The sequence below is a fragment of the Monodon monoceros genome, unplaced genomic scaffold (assembly GCF_005190385.1).
Source record: "Monodon monoceros isolate NGI ecotype Baffin Bay Population unplaced genomic scaffold, NGI_Narwhal_1 Super_Scaffold_7, whole genome shotgun sequence".
NCBI classification, from domain to species: Eukaryota; Metazoa; Chordata; class Mammalia; order Artiodactyla; family Monodontidae; genus Monodon; species Monodon monoceros.
Genome location: NW_021703784.1, coordinates 58,620,253 through 58,644,466, shown reverse-complemented (window position 1 = coordinate 58,644,466; position 24,214 = coordinate 58,620,253). Strand labels below are relative to the sequence as shown.

At 42.8% G+C, this 24,214-nt stretch overlaps 1 protein-coding gene across 1 annotated transcript; it reads left to right on the top strand.

The window, feature by feature from the left end:
* The first annotated feature begins 819 nt into the window (after positions 1 to 819).
* On the top strand, positions 820 to 19,648 carry LOC114887557 (olfactory receptor 52L1-like). Its single transcript, XM_029209362.1, is given in 3 exon segments — positions 820 to 1,011; positions 18,585 to 19,376; positions 19,379 to 19,648. Coding segments are annotated over 3 exon segments (1,254 nt in total).
* The last annotated feature ends 4,566 nt before the right edge of the window (positions 19,649 to 24,214 follow it).

The following is a 24,214-nucleotide window of genomic DNA, read 5'->3' as shown; positions in this document are numbered from 1 at the left end:
ACTTGACTTCAAGTCCCAACTCTGCCACTTACTAATGCCGAGGCTTGGCCAATAGTAACCTCTCTGAGACTCAGTTTCTTCATCTGTAAGATGGGTTTAATGATTACCACCTTGCAAGGGCTTGTTTTAAATGAGATACAACATGTAACACCCCAGGTACGAGATCTGGCCAGGTCAGGAGCTAGTTGAATGAGCTACTCCTTCCCTCTAGCCCCTGGCCAGCCAGGGGAGGGGGTCACTGAGAGAGCTTAGAGGAGGCTGAAGCACTCCAGTCACAACTGATAAAAGTAGCCAAAGACAGACCCCAGGCTTAGGCAAATCAGGTCTGACCCTTCAGAGTCAGGCAGCTGGTGTCCCATCTTCCTCAGGCCCAGGCATTCTTCCTTTGGGCTCAAAGATGGACCCACAGGTGAGTCTGCTGACAAGGCTGTGCCTGGTATAGGGAACCACCCTGGCTGGAGGTCTGCCCCCACCCCCTGCTCTGCCCCCTACCCTGTGCTGAAAGACAGCTAGTCAGGCCCCTCTCTCTAGCCAAGGCAGAGTGGGCCCCAGAAGCCTGTCTGGAGAGACCAGCCTGCTCCCTGAAGAGGAGAAGATTTGAGAGCTGTCCCATTGGGAAAGGAAGCCCTCTCTCCTAGGCGAAGGCCCACTGACCTGCCACCCTTGGAAGGTTTCCCCCGCCCCTTCCCAAGAGGAGGAGCTAAGTGTGGAGAGGCCAGGGGTCTGCCTGAGGGGACAGAGAGCCATCTTCAAGACTGGACACAGCAAGGTGAGCAAGAGGAGGGAAACTGGGCTAGTCCTAGTCCATGCCCATCACACATGGAGAGAACCTACCACAACATCCCCAGTACTGAGGGGACCCTCCAGCTCCCCAGTGACGAGAGTGGGCTCAGGAGCCAGGAGGGGTCAGGGGACCAGCTCCAGGCCCCGTTCTGTTACCAAGCAGCTGCAAGACTGCCGGCTCCAAGCCTCAGCTCCCTCAGCCATAAAGTGGTGCCTCCTACCTCCCCGGTGTGATGGGGAAATCAAATCAGTTGAGGAACATGAAAGAGGGTAGATCTTATGTTAGGTGTTAGGCTACATCACAAAAAATAATTATAATAAGTAAATAAATAAAAAGGAGGAAACTTTTGGAGGTGATGATATGTTTATGGCATAGATTGTGGTGATGGTGTCATGGGTATATACAATCAACCCTTGAACAACGCAGGCCTTAGAGATACACACCCTCTGCACAGATGAAAATACATGAAAAACTTATAGATGGCCCTCTGTACCCACGGTTCTACACCTCTGAATTCAACCAACTGCAGATTGTGTCATACTGTGGTATTTACTATTGAAAAAACAAAAATCCACATATAAGCGGACCCATGCAGTTCAAACCTATGTTGTTCAAGGGTCAATTGTATTTATCACCAAATTCATCTGGTTAAACACATTAAATATGTACAGCTTTTTGTAAGTAAATCATAACTCCATAAAGTGTTTTTAAAAAAAAAAAAAAAACAACAGCTATCTCAATCCTGAGGAAAAAGAACAAAGCAGGAGGCATAACACTCCTGCTGGGGACTTCAGCCAATACTACAAAGATACACTAATCAAAACAGCATGGTATTGGCACAAAAACAGACATACGCATCAATGGAACAAAACAGAGAGCCCAGAAATAAATCCACACACCTATGGTCAATTAATCTTCAACAAAGGGGGCAAGAGTATACAATGGAGAAAAGACAGTCTCTTCAGCAAGTGGTATTGGGAAAGTTGGACAGCCACATATAAATCAATGAAGTTAGAACACACCCTCACACCATACACAAAAATAAACTCAAAATGGTTTAAAGAGGGAATTTCCTGGCGGTCCAGTGGTTAGGGCTTGGCACTTTCACTGCCGAGGGCCCAGGTTCAATCCCTGGCTGGGGAACTAACATCCCACAAGCCGCACAGTGTGGCCAAAAAAAAAAAAAAAAAGGTTTAAAGACATAAATATAAGACATGACATCATAAAACTCCTAGAAGAGAACATAGGCAAAACATTCTCTGACGTAAATCGTACCAATGTTTTCTTATGTCAACCTCCATGGCAATAGAAATAAAAGCAAAAATAAACAAATGGGACCTAATCAAACTTATAAGCTTTCACACAGCAAAGGAAACCATAAACAAAACGAAAAGACGACCCTCAGAATGGGAGGTAATATTTGCAAATGATGTGACCAACAAGAGCTTAATTTCCAAAAATATACAAACAGCTCAAAAAATTCAATAACAAAAAAACAAACAACCCAATTGAAAAACGAGCAGAAGACCTAAGTAGACATTTCTCCAAAAACATACAGATGGCCAACAGACACGTGAAAAGATGCTCAACCTTGCTAATTATTAGAGATATTCAAATCAAAACTACAATGAGGTACCAGCTCACATCGGTCAGAATGGCCATTATTTCAAAGTCTACAAATAACGAATGCTGGAGAGGGTGTGGAGAAAAGGGAACCCTCCTACACTGTTGGTGAGAATGTAAATTGGTGCATCCGTTATGGAAAACAGTATGGAGGTTCCCCAAAAAACTAAAAATAGAGCTACCATATGATCCAGCAATCCCACTCCTGGGCATATATCTGGAGAAAAACGTGGTTCAAAAGGATACATGTAGGGACTTCCCTGGTGGCACAGTGGTTAAGAATCTGCCTGCCAATTCAGGGGACACGGGTTCAAGCCCTGGTCCGGGAAGATCCCACATGCTGCAGAGCATCTAAGCCCGGTCGCCACAACTACTGAGCCTGTGCTCTAGAGCCTGCATGCCACAACTACTAAAGCCCACACGCCTAGAGCCTATGCTCCACAACAAGAGAAGCCACCGCAATGAGAAGCCCATGTACTGCAACAAAGAGTAGCCCCCATTCACCGCAACTAAAGAAAGCCCACATGCAGCCAATAAATAAATAAATAAAAGGATACATGCACCCCAGTGTTCATTGCAGTGCTGTTTACAATAGCCAAGACACGGAAGCAACCTAAATGTCCATCAACGGATGAATGAATAAAGAAGATGTGGTACATATATACAATAGAATATTAGCCATTAAAAAGAATGAAATAGGGCTTCCCTGGTGGCGCAGTGGTTGAGTGTCCGCCTGCCGATGCAGGGGACACGGGTTCGTGCCCCGGTCCGGGAAGATCCCACATGCCGCGGAGCGGCTGGGCCCGTGAGCCATGGCTGCTGAGCCTGCACGTCCGGAGCCTGTGCTCTGCAACAGGAGAGGCCACAACATTGAGAGGCCTGCGTACCGCAAAAAAAAAAAAAAAAAAAAAGAACAAAATAATGCCATTTGCAGCAACATGGATGGACCTGCAGATTATCATACTAAGTGAAGTAAGTCAGACAGAAAAAGACAAATATCATATGATATCACTTATATGCTGAATCTTAAAAAAAAAAAGTGATACAAATGAACTTATTTACAAAACAGAAACAGACTCAGAGAACGAACTTATGGTGTCCAGGGGGAAGGGTGAGGGGAGGGATAGATTGGGAGTTTGGGATCGACATGTACACTCTGCTATATTTAAAATAGATAACCAACAAGGACCTACTGTATAGCACAGGGAACTCTGCTCAATATTCTGTAAAAACCTAAAGGGGAAAAGAATTTGAAAAAGAATAAATATATGTATATGTATAACTGAATCACTTTGCTGTACACCTGAAACTAACACAACATTGTTAATCAACTATGCTCCAATATAAAATAAAATAAATTTTTAATAAAATAATTTCTAATTAAAAAAATAAAATATGACAGGACTTCCCAGGTGGTTCAGTGGGTAAGACTCCACATTCCCAATGCAGGGGGCCTGGGTTCAATCCCTGGTCAGGGAACTAGATCCCACATGCATGCTGCAACTAAAGAGTTGCATGCTGCAACTAGAAGGTCCTATGTGCTGCAACTAAGACCCAGAGCAGCGAAAATAAATATATAAATAAATAAATATCTTTAAAAAAAAGAATTCTTAGAAATGTTTATTCAAAAAAAATGACACAAATGAACCTATATACAAAACAGACTCACAGACATAGACTTGTGGTTGCCACATAGACTTGTGGCAACTTGTGGTTGCCAAGTGGGAGGGGGTGGGGGAGAGTTGGATTGGGAGTTTTGGACTAGCAGATGCAAACTATTATATACAGGATAGATAAAAAACAAGGTCCTACTGTATAGCACAGGGAACTGTATTCAATATCCTGTGATAAACCACAATGGAAAAGAATATGAAAAAGAATATATATACATATATATATATATAACTGAATCACTTTGCTGTACAGCAGAAATTAGCACAACATTGTTAATCAACTATACTTGAATAAAACAAATTTTTTAAAAAAAGATTTCTTGGGACTTCCCTGGTGGCGCAGTGGTTAAGAATCCGCCTGCCAATGCAGGGGACACAGGTTCAAGCCCTGGCCCGGGAAGATCCCACATGCCGCGGAGCAACTAAGCCCAAGTGCCACCACTACTGAGCCTGCGCCATAGAGCCCGCGAAGCACAACTACTGAGCCCACGTGCCATAACTACTGAAGCCTGTGCGACTAGAGTCCGTGCTCCACAAGAGAAGCCAGCACAATGAGAAGCATGCACACCCCAACAAAGAGTAGCCCCCGCTCACTGCAACTAGAGAAAGCCCACATGCAGCAACAAAGACCCAATGCAGCCAAAAATAAATAAATAAATTTATTTTTAAAAATTTTCTTTTTTTAATTAATTAATTTTTAATTGATTTTTTTGAATTTTATTTTATTTATTTTTTTATATAACCTGCTCTTCTCTTCACCAGGCCAAGTTACATCCCAAGTTTTCCATCAGTTCTCTTTCAAAGTAACAACATGTAATGAGTATAGCAGATATTATTGATGGAGTTGAGGGATATTTCTTGATTTTTCTTAGGAAGAACATGGGGTGGGGGACACATGAGGAGAATAAACAAGCATGTTTACAATGTCCCTGGGAACAGGAGCATGCAATAGCACGGAAGTCATCCTTCCCAGGCTTTGAGTGTACAAGGAGAGAAGCACAAAGTGGGCAGCACCGGGGCTGATAGACGTGTTGTGGTCTTCCAAGGATTTCGGAGGCAGCATGTTCTCCTCCCTGCAGGAGGAAATAGCCCTCACCTTCAGGGTACTCTTGGTCTAAGTATATACTCACTACTAGCACTCTGCTGCTCCACCACTCTCCTTCTCTACCTGACAGAAACAGTCAAGTTTCCAAAGAAGCCCAATAAATGTTTCTTGATTAAATTCAGTGACATGTCATAACCCTAGAGAAAATACTAGGGAGGCAGAAGCAATTCTCTCCATTCTAAGGTGGCTGCTCATTTCTGAGTCAGCCACTGCTCTGTCCCATGACTGTCCAAAGCATCCAGATATGATTTCAAAATACAACAGAATGTCTCCTAATGCTCTCCATAGAGTTCCTCACGTCCTTGCCTTCATCTTCACCACTAGCACCTGAGGACACTGTTCAACGTGGAGCAAAGAGCATGGGTGTTAGAGTCCATTAGATGTCGGTTTAAAACCCAGCTATGCCTGAAGGTTGAGCTGCTTGGTAGGCATGATGAACAAAGGACAAATGCAGACCTACAGAAGAAAATATTAGCACAGCAAGCCCTCTCTGAGCCCTGCTTGCAGCTTCACTGTTCTAAAGGTGAGGGGAAGTTTTCACAGAACTAGAAGCCACAAACCAAAATGATCACCTGGGATTTTATCTAACTCGCTCCTAGTTCCACCTTCAGAGTATCAGTTAAATTGCCCTAACATCTTCTCTAAAGAGAAAACCATTCTGAAGATATAAATGGTCCCCTAACAAGTTTTACCAGTCAGAGTCCAGTCAGGAAATCAGAAACCACACTAGGTATTTCAACAGAGAATTTAATGTAAGGAATTTAGTTAGACAGGAGGTAGAGACTTGAAAAGGCAAAAAGAAAACCCTGAGGTAACACATGGGTAGCAGGAGCAGCAACCACCCCCAGGGTTCAAGGAACAAAGGGAAGAGGTTGAGATGGTCAGAACTTAGAAACTTGGAGAAGAAGCATCCAGAGCTGAAACTCGGGCTTCTGAGCAGAAGGTGCTGCAAGGATGCTGCAGCACCTTAGGAACTCATGGGAAGGGCTGTGTACAGCGGGGACACAGATTTATGAGAAGGAGGTGCTTTTTGGCTAGTGTTGCACCTTTGGAGCTCAGAGCCCCATGAGACTGGGATGCAGACCTCTTGGTGGGCTGGGGACTGCCCAGAAGGTGCTGGTACCTCTGAGGGGATACAATGAGGCTGGATCTGGGAGGGCCCAGAGAAGTTATAAACTGAAACCGATTGCAGTTGCCAGAGCAAAGGTCTGTTGGTGGTGATACTGACTGGAATAATAAGCAAACAGGAAGGAGCCAGTCCATTCTGCCTTCCTCCTTCTTTCCAATAACCCTCAAGTATTCATCGATAGAGTAATACAAACTAATGTCTGCCCGAATAAGAAGTAATTTGCAGAGTCCTAACCCCACCATAACAAAGCTGAATATAGAAGGTCGAGTTTGGGGTGAGACATGATAGCTTCACAACTTTGAAACTGTTGCAAAAAATGTTTCACAGAAAAAGAGAAAATGAGAGTATTGCCTGACCTTGTTGGCCTGACCTAACCATTTTGTAAGTGAGCAGAGAAGAACTCTGGTCTATTTCTTATATATTTTACACACATTGAAAGAGGACCATGAAAGGCTCCCTTTACATTTTGTTCAGCCAGGAAAATAGGCATACTGTCTAGGATATCCCCACAATAGCTCCTGTAACAGATATTGCAATGACAGCAAGTGACTTTGTTACCAAGGCTGTTGCCCCAGAATCATACCCCTGCCCCTCCCTTGAATGGAAACCAATTACTGTTATCTAAGTTTTGGGAGGAAACTGCAAAGAGAAAAAACAAGAACGGGTTAGAACCAACTAGGCCCAAGATGGTGGAAGATTCGACTTCCAGGAGTTCTTGAGCCTCTTTATACACTCATTGTAATGCATAAGCATGCTGAATGACACAGCCACCAGCGCTGTGACAGTTGATAATCTCCATGACAACAATAAGAAAAGCCCATACAAGGATGGAAAAGGAGAGTTGTCTCAGTTCCAGGTTCTCCCCTGTTCTCAGATAACTCATGAGTATTCCTCCCACTCTTTACAACTCCCTCCCTTTTATCTCAACCTTCCTGTATATTTGGTGTTTCCGCTGAACTGGGTTGAGCTGACTTGCAAATTAGGCGCCAGCTTCTCCATTCTTTGCCATTGAATAAAACTTGTGCTGCTCCAGTTACTGGCTGTGTGAATCCAATTGGAAAAAGAACCTCCCTGGCCGAGACAAGGAGTCTCAGATGGGCTAGGACTCCAGCGCGGGTCAAGTTTAACCAATTCGGTAACAACTTGTCATGGTGAAAGGGAGATTAGCAGATCTTGACAAAGTGTTTGTTTCTTCTTGCTGTCTTGCACATCTGCCATCCCCAAGAGAACATTCTCAGATTAATTTGCAAAAGGATGAAAAATAGATGGAGCAGAGACAAGTCACCCCAGTTATCCCAGCCAAGGGCAGCCAGTAGCCATAACGTGAGCAAGCCCAGTCAAACTCAACAGAGCAGCCTGGTCAACCAACAAGATGGGAGCAATAAATTCTTGCTGATGTCTGTGTCCCACTGAGGGTTCGCAGTAGTTTGTTCCATGGCAATTTTGTCGCAATAGACAAGTGAAACAGATAGTGGTAGCAGTAGGGTGCTGTATAACAAAAATCTAAAATATGTGGCGTTACGGGCTTCCCTGGTGGCGCAGTGGTTGAGAGTCCGCCTGCCGATGCAGGGGACACGGGTTCGTGCCCTGGTCTGGGAAGATCCCACATGCCGCGGAGCGGCTGGGCCCGTGAGCCATGGCCGCTGAGCCTGCGCGTCCGGAGCCTGTGCTCCGCAATGGGAGAGGCCGCAACAGTGAGAGGCCCGCGTACCGCAAAAACAAAAAATAAAATAAAATATGTGGCGTTGGCCTGAGACTAATCAGAGGACTAAGGCAAGAAAAGCAGAGAGGAAACCCTGATTCTGAGTTAAGCCATGGGATTTTCTTTGGCCAAGGGGATGTTAGCAAAGCTGATACAAGCAAAGACTCAAAAAAGTGCCTGGGTATTGACAAAGAATCTTTGCTTGACTAAACTCTGGTCAGGCTCCTGAACCTTCTCCTAGGCCCATCTGTGCACTTCCTTGTAAAATCCAGTTTCAGCAAGAACCCTGCTAAGTCAGTTTAACTAGAATCCTTCACCCTCAATATCTGATCCAGTTCTTCCGCCTCTACCATCCCTCAGGTAATGTCTGATCACCTGGCCTAGTCCTCGAGCAAAGAATCCTGGTAGGTCCCTTTAGCCCAAATCCCCTGACCCTTATTGTTTCCTCTTAGTAATTCTCCATCCATTGACCCCCCTCCTGCTTCTTGTCTATAAATTCCCACTTGACCATGTCGTGTTTGTAATTGAGCCTGGTTCTATACTGAGGTCTCTCTTCTACCATTGACATAGTTTTGAATAAAATCTGTTTTTACCTCTTTAACTACTATCCAACTCTGGTTTTTCTTCTATAGTATTTCTACGTATGTTCTTGCATCTCTGCCGTAACTGTGAGAGCGTGCTTGGGCTAGCCTGCTGGAGGAACAGAAGATGCATAGCTGAGTTGCCCCAACCATCCCACCCAATGCTAACCTAGATAAGCTTATAGCCAGCCAACCCCTAGACACGTGAGTTAGCCCAGCCACCTAGCTGACCACCCCAAGTGTGCGAACAATAAGTGCTTACAGTAAATACGTGCCATTGATTTTTCTGTGACTGCTCGTTATGCAGCAATTTTGTGATAAGAGATAACTGACAAAATGACTAAACAATGGTTTCTACATATTATGTCTACAATAAATATTTGCCTTCTTCCCATATCCCACTATAGTAATATATGTTGGATAAATGTCTTTTTAACTGCTTAACAATGTGTTCTATCAGGGTAGAAACTGTATTTTAAAGATATCAGAGTAAGGTAGTAAGAAAACATTATTCTTTTAATAGGAAAGTCATTGTTTGTTAGAGAAAATACATTGACAGTTGCTTGAAGGTAGAAGGTGTTAACAGTGAGGGGATAGTGCCAATAAAAGGAATCAAGGATGCCTGGGGAAATGGCTGATTCAGTGTTGGGGTATGGAAAATGATCTAGATTCTCTTATACTGCCAGAAAGCAATGGAGAAAACTGCAGTCTCTTAAACAAATGATAGATGTTAACATCACCAGTAATGGCACAAAGTGGTATCATCTATCTTCTGAAATGATGTACTGAGAAGGGCACAATATCACTTTTGTGGTATTCTGCAAAAATATATATATAACTTGAATTAAATCAAGAGGAAACATGAAACAGACCCAAAATGAGGTATGCTCTACAAAACAACTGTCCAGTACTTTTCAAAAGTGTTAAAATCATGAAAGACAAGGAAAAACTGAAGAACTATTCTAAATAAAGGAGAATATGAAGACATGAAAACTAAATGCAAACATGCAATGTTGGATTGGATCCTAGATCAGAAAAGGGACATTAGTGGGACATTTGGCAGAATTTGGATAATGTCTGTAAATTAGATAATAGTATTGTATTGATATTAGTTTCCTGGTTTTGATAAGTGTACTGCGGTTATGGAAGACGCTAACATTGGCGAATCTGGGTGAAGGGTACACAGGAATTTTCTGTACTGTTGTTGCAACATTTTTTAAGTCTAAAATTATTTCAAAATTGAAAAATTTTTAAACATTTGTAAAAGTGGGTAGAACTATTCTCCGGGAAAAATGAGGGAAATGTTGAGCTCCTAGAGAAAAGGAAAATGAGAAAGAGAAAGGACAATCTAGGACACGACAAAAGTGTGCAGACTCTATAGTGTGACCCTCCTTTAAGCCCCCTCAGTGATGGCTACAAAATCACAAAAGCCGCAGAAACCTAAGAGAACAGCAAACATAAGAACAAAGACAAAGTGAAAGTGATATGTTAAGCCACAGGAACTTGCTGAAATCATGGTGAGGGCTCTGTATTATCAGAACTCACAAGAGGCTATGCACACGATATAATAACTGTATACATTACACTTCATTATTTATTGGAAATATTAAAGAAAGGTACATCTAAATGTTAAAGTCCAAACCATAAAGCTTTTATAAGATAATAGAGGAATATATCTTCATGACATTGCAGTAATGAAAGTCTTTTTAAATAGGACACAACAAGCACTAACCTTTTTTACAGAGGAAAGAAAAAATGATATAAATTTGACTACATTAAAATTCAGAATGTTTGGTAATCAAAAGCAGACCTGCCACTTTTATGTAATACATTATATAGGTAATCTGCACAAAGGCATCTGACAAAAGCAAGTGAAAGATGAAATTCAGCCCATACTGCACTTACCACACCACACTTACCAAGCCATCAGAAACGGAGCCTTTTTGTAATTTGTACAATGGTATCCTATGTACTAGACATATCTTCAATCAAAAGATGTCAAAAGTAAGTGAAAAATCATGCCACAGATTTGGGGAAGATATTTACAATACATTTAACCAACAGAGAACTAGTATCCAGAATTTATAAAGAATAACTACAAATCAATAAGAAGACAGATAACTTATTTCATAAATAGGTAAAATTGATAAAAGATTTGACAGTCACTTCAGAAAATAAGCATATGAAAAGGTATTTGTCTATACTATTTCAGAATTCAAATGTTAGTCATTTATGATTTAAAGCAGAATGAAATGTCTCATTCTAGCTCACATATTTAAAACAAACTAAATGTATTTCACAGTTTTTAAAAAATGTAAAAAGAAAAAACAAAAATATTTCAGTTAAAGAAACTTGATTTCTTCAGCTAAATTAGAGTTTCCACAGAGAAACTGCAAAAGGACCAAGATAATTTGGCTGAAACTGGCATGGTCGTTATATACCATGGGTGTCATCATTTTCCAAGGCACTAAAGTCACATCACACTGCATTAGATTGGGAAGAAAATCACTTTTGTAGACTAAGAACTGTTTCATGTCCACAGCTAGACTTGGAATTTTCCATAGAACCTGGATAAAAGTAAGCCAGTTGTCCTAGAAAATTAAGTACTTCTACAGCCTCCATCAATACAAGAGCTAATCATTTGCTATATTCCAGCTATTTCCAATGCATTTAATTCCTTCTCCTAATGGGAAAGAACAGTAGAAAGTAGAAAGTAGGACTAGCCAGTTAGATTGCAGCACAGCAGAGCAGATATGAACACAGGCTTCTGAAGTCAGAATGAGTGTGGGTTTTTTGTTTGTTTGTTAACTTATTTTTTAAAAATAAGTAGCATAGAGAAATAAATCAACAAAGCAATGTACCATTAGAAAAATAATGGACTAAGAACTTTTTAATGTAAGCTACTTACTTATCTGTCATTCAAAAGCAGGCAAGAGGTCAAGTGTTCAGGAAATGAACATATCACAATTTGGGGAGATCAGGAGTTACTGTGAAGAGTGACATGATTTTCAGTGGGTCCCAATTGCTTTTGGGTCAATATTGATAACTTCCTAATTATGATTATAAGACCTAGTGATGTGATCTTCTACCCAGTTCTCTCTAGTCTCACCCATAGTTAGATTCCCACATAAATTCTGTCAATCATAAGGTAATTTTTAAGCATCCAGAATATATTCATTATCTTTTTTTGCACCTCTGGGTATCCTCATGTTCTGTTTCCTCTTTCTAATTTTCAGATTAGAAAATTCTAACCTAATCTAAATCTTTTCTAAATTTCATATTTTCTCCAGCCTGAATCACTACTGTTTATTCTTATGACATCCTTCAATATTTATCCCAAATGCCACATCAGTGAAGCCCTCACTGATTAGCTTAGACCTTGAAAAGAGTTAATTGTTTTATCTTAGAGGTCATAGAACCTTATACTTTTCTCTTTTATTGTAGTCTAAGTACTTTTCTTTTTCTTATTCCTGTTGTAATCTAACCAGAACTCTCTTGGAATAAGGGACAATTCTATGAGACTTGTGTAGACATTTTTTTGTTGTTGCTCTTCAATTCACTCATTCAACAGCTACTTACTGGGGCTTCCCTGGTGGCGCAGTGGTTGAGAGTCCACCTGCCGATGCAGGGGACACGGGTTCGTGCCCTGGTCCGGGAAGATCCACATGCCGCGGAGTGGCTGGGCCCGTGAGCCATGGCCGCTGAGCCTGCGCGTCCTGAGCCTGTGCTCCGCGGCGGGAGAGGCCACAACAGTGAGAGGCCCGCGTACCGCAAAAAAACAAACAAACAAACAAACAAACAGCTACTTACTGAGAGAGTTCTAGGTGCAAGAATTATTTTAGATGCTAAGAGGCATAATAGTGAACAAAACCAACAAAACTCATTGCCTTTATGCATTTCACATTTAAGTTGTTGCAAATATGTACATACCAAGGCAAACCAGTGCTAACACAAATTGGGGAATTCTAAAATGAAGGTGCTAAGTCACCAGAAGATTGGAGTGCAGCTTAACCTGAAGAAATTTCTGGAAAGAACAAACAACTATAAAAATGACTAAGATTCTCTGTTTTCCTTTGCTCATCTATCCTCTAAGAGTGTGATTTATTTTTTCTACAATCTCTCTCTCTCTCTGAAAACTGGATTTTTGCGTGCCCTACATGATACAAAAATTTAATCTCTTTGTTCCTCATTCTGGGAGAAAGGTCTCTGATTACAGTAGCTTGGTCAACATTTGCTTATGGTTTACCAACTATGACTGGGGCTGGTGGCATGACTAAATTGTATAAAATGGTACAAGATGGCTGCCACTACTATAATCTCATGAATGGGAGAAGATTTTTAAAAAGTGGTGAAACTTCAGAGCTCACATCTCTTGGTTGACCTCAGAATGTCCTTATCAATGTAGGCTTTTGGGTATAGGTATTATGTCTATTCTGGCTCCCACTGAAAAAAAAAAGAAGAAATAAAAAAAGAGAAAAGGTATTTGATCTCCAGCCTCTCATATACAGATGTTCAGGTTGTGCACTATACAACCTCACATCTATTGTGTAGACATAGTAGATTTGTATATGTATTCAAACAATTTCTCAGCAGATGGCACTGGAAACACTCATGCACTACTACTGAGGTTATAGATTGGTACAACCATTTTGGAAGACAGTTTGCCATTTTCTAGTAAAATCAAAGATATATATGCATACCCTTTGATCCCGGAAATCTCCTCAGGCACTTGGGCATCAAAATACATGTACAAGAATATTCATATTGGCATTATTACTAATTGTGGAAAACCAGAAACAACATAAATGTCCCTCAGCAATAGAATATGTAAATAGATTATGGTACACTTATACACTGGATGCTAGCAATAAAGTAAGCTACAGTCACATAAAAGCATGAATGAATTTTGCAAACAAATATTAATTTTTCCTTATTTTTGTAAATCTCCTTAGAATACAATAGACTGTATAAAGCCAAAAATATACAAATGTATTGTGGGGTTTATAATTTATGCATAAATAAAGCCTATGACAACAATAACACAAACAATGGAAGGGGGGAAACAGAAGAATCCTGTTGTAAGGATCTCATACTCTTTGTTGGAGTGGCATAATATTACTTAAAAGTAGATTATGGTAAGTTAAAGATGTGTACTACAAATCCTAAAGCAACCACTAAGAGGCACAGCTTATAAGTCAACAAAGAAGATAAAATGAAATCATGAAAATAGTTAACCCAAAGAAGGCAGAAAAAGAGGAAAAGTTTTTCAGTCCTACTGCTCTCAAATTCCAGAGGACAAACAAATGCCTCTCTGGAAAAGCCAGGCCCTGACTCTGTGAGTCCTGGCTGTTCTCAGTACAACCCACACCAAAGTCATCTCCTTCCCGAGCTCCTAAGCTGCCTATTATGGGGAAGTAGATGCCTCATGAATCTCAGCGTGTGCGTACATGATCAGGCACTCAGGCACATGCATGCACACACACACACCACACCTAAATAATGTCCTTGTCTCCACCACAGGGCTGTCACTGTCACCCAAGTGCCCTTTCCTGCCTTTGGGTGACCCCCAAATTGCAGGAGCCCCTCGCCCTCAGCTGAGCCCCAGGTCATCCCCAGCTTCTGCCTGTTAGTGCCCCTGAAATGGAAGCTGCCCTGAACCCTGACTTGCTCTCTCTAATGGCTCACCTGTAAAGTAGGGAAACCCCTCAGCAGATGTGACTGCTCTGTGAGAAAAAACAAGAGCCATAGAAATTAAAATGTTAGTACACTGTCATCTCCACCCAGCCTCTATCCCTGGGGTCCTCCCTAAGTTCTTCTGGGTTTCTCATTGTTTCCTCCTTAGAGTCCCTGGAAATGCCTCCCCACTGGGTATCTCATACTCCACTGGAAATCCCCTGGAGTCACAGGGCTACTTATCCATCCCTCCTCTCAGCCTCATAGAGAAGTGCCTTGGAGCTGGGCACTGACCTCAGGCCTTACCTTTTCAGAGGTGAAAACAAAGCCACAGAAGGCTATGACCCAACGGGAGTCCTCTACAGGCTACCACGTTGCGGTTGGGATGAAAAGACAAAAGATTTATGGGGGATTTGAGGTGGTAAACATGAGATTGGAATTGAACTCCACATTTACCATTGACAAATCTACATTCATATCCCAGCTATCATTTAACACTTATGACACTTTAATTAGTTATCTTCTTTAAGCCTCAGTATTTTCATCTGTAAACTGGGTTAATAAATAGTATTCATCCCTTAGGGTTCCTGTGAATATTAGAGATACTCTATGGAAAAACCCTTGGAACCATGCCTGGCATGTAGTAAGTACTCAATAAATGCTAACTTGTAGTATTGTTGCTGAGACTAAGACTGCTTGGAGCCTCTCTGATGCTGCCTTGTGTGTGGGGTGTGAGGGAGAAAACGGTGGTGTAGACAGAAGAGTCCAAGAAGACCTAGATTTGAGGCCAGGCTCTTCTTGCTAGGTGAGACTAAGCAAATCACTTAGAATCTCCTAGCCTTGATGGGGTTAGTTTTTCATTCATTCATTCATTCATTCATTCAACTTCAAAGAGCTACTCTAAGTTAGCTGCAAATGAAAATGTTTATTAAAATCCCTTGGTGCATTCATGTATTCCTTCAACACAACACTTACTGAGCACATACGTACTCTGCAGTGGGCTCTGTGCCGGGCACTGGGAGACAGATGAGTAAGACATGGTCTCCCCACCAGCAACACTTTCAGTCTAGTGGGGAGCTAGATCAGCAAGCCAGCAATTATAGCATGATAAAGACATGTCCAGTGCCTTGGCTTTAATGGTGAGGAGAAAGATTGGAAGCTTGAGGACTGAACGAAGTTAAGGATGAGTTTATTTTCACCAATGACAGACTTGAACTCCATATGCTGAGGGTAAGAGGGGAGAAGTGGAAGATATCCTGAGGACAAAAGTGAGGAAAGACATCTCTTTCACTGGGAATAGAAGGAAGAGAGAAAGATGAGCACAGTAGCCAGTTTGTGGGGACAGGGAAGTTAAAGGAGCTCTTGTCTGTGGTGCTGACTTTTACAGTAGAGGAGCTGTGTCTCTTTCTGCAGAGAGCACATGACGCTGGCCTCTTTATCTCTGCCCTCCTATCTGTCCCCCTCCTCTGCTACTCAGAACATTAAGCCTTGCAGGGTGACTTAGTTGTGTTGGTCTTTCGCCTCTACTAGTCTGTAAATTCTTTTTTTTTTTTCGGTACGCGGGCCTCTCACTGCTGTGGTCTCTCCCGTTGCGGAGCACAGGCTCCAGGTGCGCAGGCTCAGCGGCCATGGCTCACGGGCCCAGCCACTCTGCGGCATGTGGGATCCTCCCGGACCAGGGCACGAACCCGTGTCCCCTGCATCGGCAGGCGGACTCTCAACCACTGCGCCACCAGGGAAGCCCAGTCTGTAAATTCTTTACCTTGAAGCCTCCAGAGCAGCAGAACGTCTCCTTCTCTGGTTTCCAGAATCCCATTTGCTCCTCGTTCTCATTCCACCCCCTTCCCTCTTTTTCTGTCTCCTTCACTGACACCTGTTATGTTACTCTGTCGACCCCTTAAGATTCTATGCCATGACCTCAATAACATTATAATCCCCAAATCCAGCTTTAATCCTTCATCTGAGCACTCCACCCTTATTTCCAGTTGTTGACTGGACATCTCTTCATTTGTGAGTTTTCACAACATCCAAATGGGTTTATTAAGTGTACCTCCCAACACTCCAACACTGTTCCTCCTTCCTCAGGTTTTAGCAGTCATCACAGCTGAAAAACAAAAGCAAAAAAAAACCTTGAAATTATTGTTGATTCCTCTCTCTCCACTTCCACTTAGTTCTTAAGTCTGATTGATCTGTCTCTAGAAACATCTATTCATCTGTCTTAAGACCTTCATTAGCCAGTAAACTGATCTCCTCATCTTTTACAGTCTTTTTCATTCCTTCTGCCCTGCCTTGAGGAGCTTGTTATTCTACATTTCCTCTACGGACTGCTTTGGAGCCCAGTGTCAAAGAAGCTCCTTTAGGAGTTTACCTAAGTAATCCTAAGATACAGAACAGGAGAGAAAATTACAGTTCACATGACGGAGACAGACCAACCTTGTCCAAGTTAAGATGTTTGTGGGCAGCCCAAGCCAGCTTATTCTCCCCCTTAAGGATGACCATCCTGTGTTATTTGGGAAGGAGCGGGGGTCCCTAAATGTCTTCTTGGCCACTGCTCCTCCGTGCTGCGTTTTCCTCCATGCCCCTTTATTCCATCACAGATCACCTCTCACCTCGCTCACTCTCAGCTCCTGAATTCCACCCCCCCCCCCCGAGAAAGTCTTCAACAGACAGCCCCTAAGAATTTTTACCACCTCCCCACAAGTGTTGTCTGGTCTTTGCCCAACCACAACGAAAGTACATTTCCCAAAATTTGAGTTATTCTTACTAAAATAATGCTCTAAGAGTTCCAGAAACACATTCCAGGGTGGGCTTTGGAATTCCAAATCCACTTCCTTTTGAGGTCTCTCTGTGAACTTAGAGATGTTCCTCTTTAGTCTTCTGAGTATTCAGAGGGTGGCTATAGTAACACCCATGTAAACATTGATTTTCAGAGACAATACATTTAAACCTATAAGAAAGAAGAATATTTCTTCCTAGCTGCTCCACAATTCATAAGGCTTCTCTAATCTTCAACGTAATTAGTAGTTATAGTAAAATGATCAACTGCCTCATTTGCCTGAAAGGTTTCCTGGGACACCGGATGTTCAGGTCTAACACCAGGTAAGTCTCCAGCAAGCCAGGACTAGTTGGTCATCCTGAAGTTAAGAGCATGCACCCTGGAGTCTGTCTGGGTTCAAATCCAGCTCTGCCACTTACCAGCTGTATGATCTTGAACTAGACTTAATCTCTCTGTGCCTCACTTTCTTCCTCAGTAAAATTAAGAAGATTAAAAAAGATGAAAGCATTTAGAACACTGCCTAACATATGGTAAATGTCCAATAGGCGCCAGCTACTTTTATGCATATCAGGGTTAATTCCTCTAATCATCACACCTACCACCACCAAATGGTTCTCGCTAAGAATCTGGATAAGATGTGAGCCCAGAACTGAATCACACATCTTTAATCTTAATATCTGCTCTCTTAATTATACAAAAACCTGGCCAAAGCTTTGAAATTACTACTCTCAGAGCCCAGTTAACTGCTTAGCTTCTTACCATCTTCTCCCTGTTCCTCATTCACCTTACCCGACAAGCAACGCTCGAGCACTTCCTGTGTGTTCATGGTGGCTCTGTGCTTGGAGCTTCAGAGAACACAATAGAGGTATGCTGTTACCCCTGTTCTCCTGGAACTCACATTCTGGAAGGAATGCAAGCATCATCCATGACACTGATGACAAGGCCAGGCAGGAGGCCCCACATCCAGTCTAGAGGGTCTTAGGAAGGGAGAAGTCTCTGTGGCCCGTTGTTTGTGCCCAGGAAGAACAGAAGTACTCCTCAGCAACTTTCCTCTCCCCTTGCCACACAGTGTACCCCAGGCACAAAAGTGAGGCCATCATTCCTGACTTGTTCCTCTCTCCCAATAAGCCCCACTTGGTTCTTCCCAGGCTTCTTGGACCAAAGATTCCTCATATATTCTTTTTTCCTCCTAATCAAGGATCTTCTTCATCCTTTCTATTGCCTCTGGCCCATCACTCTTTTTTCTCTCCTATACCACACCTACTTTCCGCCTAATCTTTTACTCAGCAATCAAATACCTGGAGTATCACAGATAAACAGCATCTTGTAAGTTGACATTTCACATACAAAAGCCAAGAGCTCCCTAAGGACAAGGAATGTCTTGTTCATCTTTGTTGCTCCCATGACACCTGACATAGTACCTGTCTGTGCCCCAAAAGAGTAGACATACGTGCACGAAGAGGTGGATCTTCATCACAAACCACGCAGGCCCTAAAAGAAAAATAGGTTTTCTTCCATTGACCATTTTGTTCTAACAGTCTCTGATCCCCACTCCTGGGGCCAGCTCAGGGCCAAGGCCAGTGGGTAAGGATGGAAATACCAGCACCTTCAACATCTCCTACACCAACTTCTTCCTGGGGGGCTTCTCTGGATTGCGTCAGTGGAGGCCCCTCCTGGTCCTGCCTCTTACTTTTCCCTATGTGACCATTGTCTCTGCCAATGCCCTCATCATCCACACGGTGGTGGCCCAGCAGAGCCTGCATCAGCCCATGTACATGCTCATCGCCCCACTCCTGGCTTTCAACATTTGTACTGCTACAGCGGTGATACCCAAAAAGCTGGAGGGCTTTGTGCATTATGTTAACCCCATATCACTGCATGGCTGCCTGGCCCAAATGTTTTTCATCTACCTCACTCTCCTTCTGGACTACAACCTCCTGCTGGCCATGGCCCTAGACTGCTTGGTGGCCACGTGCCACCCACACTGTTATAGTGACCTGATGACCTCCCGTCTGCTAGGCGTGCTGGCCTTTTTTGCCCTGACATGGAGCCTGGGAGTGGCAGTGCCCTTGGTAGTGCTAACCTCACGAGCTTGATTCTGCCAGACAGCAGTGATCTGACACTTTACCTGTGAGTACATCACACTGCTGAGCATAGCTTGTGGAGACTTGACCTTCAACAACTGGTTGGGGCTGGCCATGCGGTTGGTCACTGTGACCTTTGATCTAGCCCTGCTGGGGACCTCCTACACCCGCATCATCTATGCTGTCTTCTGGATATCTCCTGGGGGAGCCCGAACCAAGGCCTTGCACACGTGTGGCTCCCACTCCCATTGGTCATCCTCACCATCTACCTCTCTAGTCTCTCCACTTCCATCGTTTTCCGAGTAGCCAAGACTGTGTCTCAGGATGTCCAGAACCTGCTCAGTGCCATCTATCTGCTGCTCCCAGGAGCCTTGAATCCTGTCATCTAGGGGGTAAGGATCAGAGAGATCAGGCAACATGTAGAAAAGATGCTCTGTGGAAAGGAATTAGCCCAGGAGGTTAGGGAGAAGCCAGAGAGGCTGCAGAATATGAGGGTGAAGGAGAAACTGCAAGGGTGAGAGAACTTCATCAACTTGGGAAATTGGGGCTGTGACCTCTGGGAACAAGAGATAAGCAGGCAGTACTGAGGGACAGGCTGGAATTTCCTGAGATTATGGAGGACTAAACAGCAGGTTCATTGTTGGTAAACTATTCCTTTTTGAATTCTTAGAATGCTCTGTTTTCACTCCAATGATAAAATTGCTTTTCCCTATTTATTCTTGTTATTAGTTTCTCTGTCCTCTTCTCCCTGACTCCTGAGAAAGCCCCCCAGTTAATATCTGGATATATGGAGCTCCACTGGAAGTTGTATAGAGCAAGTTGCACAGACCACGACTTGCCCTGAACACCCAGTCTGAAACAAATAAACAGGCCAGGCTCTTCCCTGGTGCCCAGTCTCTCCCAGATACATAGTAAGATTGGACATGAAGCCCAGTCTCACCGAATATACTGGTCAGTTTTGATGCCATCAGTCTAATGCAGGCACACAAGTTAGGTTCTAGAGTCCAATCAGTTCCAAACACAGGTGAGCCTCTGCCTGATATTCCCAGTCTGATATCCCCAGGCACACAGGTCAGGCCTACCCCAGGGGTCCAGTCTAGCCCAAACAGGTCAAGTCCAGCCAGGGGGCCCTCCAGTCTGACAGACACCCAAGCCAGGTCTTCTCCTTGGGACCCAAATTCACCCAAAGACCAGACTAGGCCCTTATCTGTACTTGAGCTTGACCCAAACCTAGAGGTCACGCCACTCTTTCCCATGGTAGCCAGTGTGATTTATCTAAGTCACCCCTACTTGAAAGACCTCCATAGCTGTCATCTATAGAATGGAGTATCTATCCTTCAGAGATGTCCCAGAAAGAGGCTATGGTGTCCCATACTGTGCAGGACCATCTGTAAACCACCCAAGTTTTCTCTTCCTCTATCACTTGATCATATGGAATGTCCCATGAGGCCATGGGTGCAGGCTGGGAGAGAGAAGGTGTAGCAGGAGCGAGAACCATGGGCATTCGGGCCAGTTCTTCAGTTAATTACTTGTGCTTTCAGGGCCTGCTTGAGCCCAATCTTGTATATACCACTTCCATTTGATGATGGAATGCTACTATGCATGCCCAACTTTAGGCTTAGGGGGTCAGACAACACCCAGTTCATGACAGGCAGCTCAGGTTGCATGGCAACTTCGTGGTCTTTGGTTAGGCAGTCTTCAATGCCCAGTAGCAGCCAAAAGCTGTCTCTCACAAAGTATTTATCCAGAGAGGATGGCAGGGCCTGCCAAAGGCTTCCAACAGCATCCCTATCTGCCACTGATACTTGAGCAGCTTGCATGGCAGACTGGACCTGTTGCAGAGCCAGGTTTGTTCTTTGTCCTGGGCCCCACTCAAAACTAGCAGCTTTTAGGGTCACATGGTAAATGGGCCAGAGTAGCACATCCAAATGAGGAATATGTTGCCATGTCGCCTCCAAAATCCAAAGAGGCCCACTAGACCTTATACCTTTCTTTTGGTTTTAAGAGGAGCCAGATAGAAGAATTTATCCCTCATCATAGAAGGAATATCCCAACATGCCTTATACCATTGGACCCCAAGAAATTTCACTGAGGTAGAAGGTCCCTGAATTTTTGTCCGATTTATTTCTCATTCTCTGACACACAAACATCTTACCAGTAAGTCTAGAGTAGCTGCCATTTCCTGCTAGGTCCAATCCGCTTCTCAACGTAATGGAGCATTGTGATGTACTGTGGAAAGGAAAAGTGATCAAGATGAACTAAATTATGACACTGGGCTAGAGAGCTGATAACTGATACACCCCTGAGGCAGAACATATACATGGTCACCCAGACCCTTGCCTCTTTGTTTGATTAGGAGTATCCAGTGATGGTATTCTGCATGCCTCTATTGCCACATCACCACCAGGGACTATCAGAGCTCTCTTTACTACTGAAAAGTCACGCTTAAATCTCATCAAATTAGAGAACCAACCCAGAAAACTCATCCTTAGGATTCCATTCCTCTAGAACCACTTCCAGTACCAGAACCTATATTAGTCAGTGTTCTCGTTCTCCAGAGAAACAGAACCAATAAGGTGTGTATACACACACACACACACACACAAACACACACAATCTTATCTATATATTCAGTTGACCCTCGAACAATGCGGGGATTAGTTCCAGGACACACAGAGGATACAAAAATCCACAGATGCTCAAGTTCCATACAGTGTCTATATCCACGGGTCCACATCCACAGATTCAACCAACCACAGACTGTGTAGTATTGTAGTACTTATTGAAAAAATCCAAGTGTAAGTGGACCCGTGCAGTTCAAATTCATGTTGTTCAAGGGTCAACCATATACATCTCTCTCTCTCTCTCTCTCTCTCTCTCTATATATATATATATACACACACACACACACACGTATATATATATATATAAAGTAATACGGGGGACTTCCCTGGTGGTGCAGTTGTTAAGAATCCACCTGCCAATGCAGGGGACACAGGCCCAAGCCCTGGTCCAGGAAGATCCCACATGCCATGGAGCAACTAAGCCCGTGTGCTACAACTACCCAGCCTGCGCTCTACAGCCTGCGAACCACAACTACTGAGCCTGTGTGCTGCAACTACTGAAGCCCACACAACTAGAGCCCATGCTCCGCAACAAGAGAAGCCACAGCAATGAGAAGCCCGTGCACTGCAATGAAGAGTAGCCTCCACTCACCACAACTAGAGAAAGGCTGTGCGCAGCAACAAAGACCCAATGCAGCAATAAATAAATAAGTAAGTAAGTAAGTAAGTAAGTAATGTGTTCACAATTGTGGAACTGGCAAATCCAAAACTGGCAGAGTAGGCTTCCAGGATGGAAACCCAGAGAACAGCTGATACTGCAGGTCATGTCCAATGGCAGTCTGTAGGCAGAAGGCCTTTCTCAGAGGACCTCAGCATTTTTCCTCTTAAGGACTTCAACTGATTGGATGAGGTCACCCGCATTATGGAGGATAATCTGATTTACTCAAAGTCTACGAATTTAAATGCTAATTTCATCTAAAAACAATACCTTCACAGCTCTATCTAGTGTTTGATCAAATATCTGGATACCATGGCCTAGCCAGTTGGCAAATAAAATTAACCATGACATTGCCTAGGCTTACAGCGAGCCTAACCAAGTATGGGAGTGTCCTAGCACAGAGTCAATCTGCAAAGACCAAGGAAAGCTGTCAAAACATTAACTGAACATACTCTGCAGAAGAGACTTCACTGCAAAAACAGTTTAGTCTCAGAATATTTCAACAACAAAAAAATCACAGGCATTATAAAGAAACAGGTAAACATAGACCGTTCAAAGGAAAAAGATAAACTGACAGAAACCACCCCTGAGGAAGCCCAGCCATCAGACTTTCTAGACAGACATTAAAACAACTGTCTTAAATATGATTGAAGAGCTAAAGGAAAACAAGTAAAGGAAATCAGGAAAACAATGTATTAACAAAATCAGACTATCAACAAAGATGTAGAAACAATTAAAAGGAACCAAACAGGAAGTCTAGAGCTGGAAAGAGCAATAACTGAAATGAAAATTTCTCTAGAGGGACTCAACAGCAAAGCTGAGCAAGAAGAAGAAAGAATAAATGAATTTGAAGATAAGGCAATTGAAACTACTGAGTCTAAGGAGCTGAAATAGGATGAAGAAAAGTGAACTAAGCCTAAGGCACCTGTTGGGACATTGCTAAGTGGACCAATAGATGCAACATTGGAACTCCAGAAGGAAAAGAGGGAAAGGGGCAAAAAAGATTACCTGAAGAAATAATGGCTGAAAACTTCCCAAATTTAACAAAAGATGTGAATATATCAATCCAAGCAGCTCAACAAACCCCAATTAGGCTAAATTCAGAGACCCACACCAAGACACATTATAATCAAACTGTCAAAAGCCATTAGGATGGTTATTATAAAAAATACAAAAAATTAACAAGTATTGGCAAAGATGTGGAATAACTGGAACTCTCGTGTACTGTTGGTAGAAATGTAAAATGGTGCACTTGCTGTAGAAAACGGTTCGGCAATTCCTCAAAAAGTTAAATATAAGATTACCATCTAGTCCAATAATTCCACTTCTAGATACACACCCAAAAGAATGGAAAGCAGGAATTCAAACAGATACTTGTACATCAATGTTCACAGCAGCATTATTCACAATAGCCAAAAGGTGGAAATAACCCAAATGTCTATATATATATATATATATATATAAAATGAGATATTACTGAGCCTTAAAAAAGGAATGAAATTCTGACACAATACATATATGAACCTTGAAAACATTATGCTAAGTGAAATAAGCCAGACATAAAAGGACACATATTGTATGATCCCTTTTATTTGAGATACCTAGAATAAGCAAATTCAGAGTCAGAAAGTAGAATAGAGGTTACCAGGGAATAATGGAAGAAGGGAATGGGGAATTATTGTTTTATGTATAGACTTTCTGTTTGGGATGATGAAAAAGTTCTGAAAATAGATAGTAGTGATGGTTGTACACTGTACATGTACTTAATGCCACTAAATTGTATGCTTTAAAATGGGTAAAAT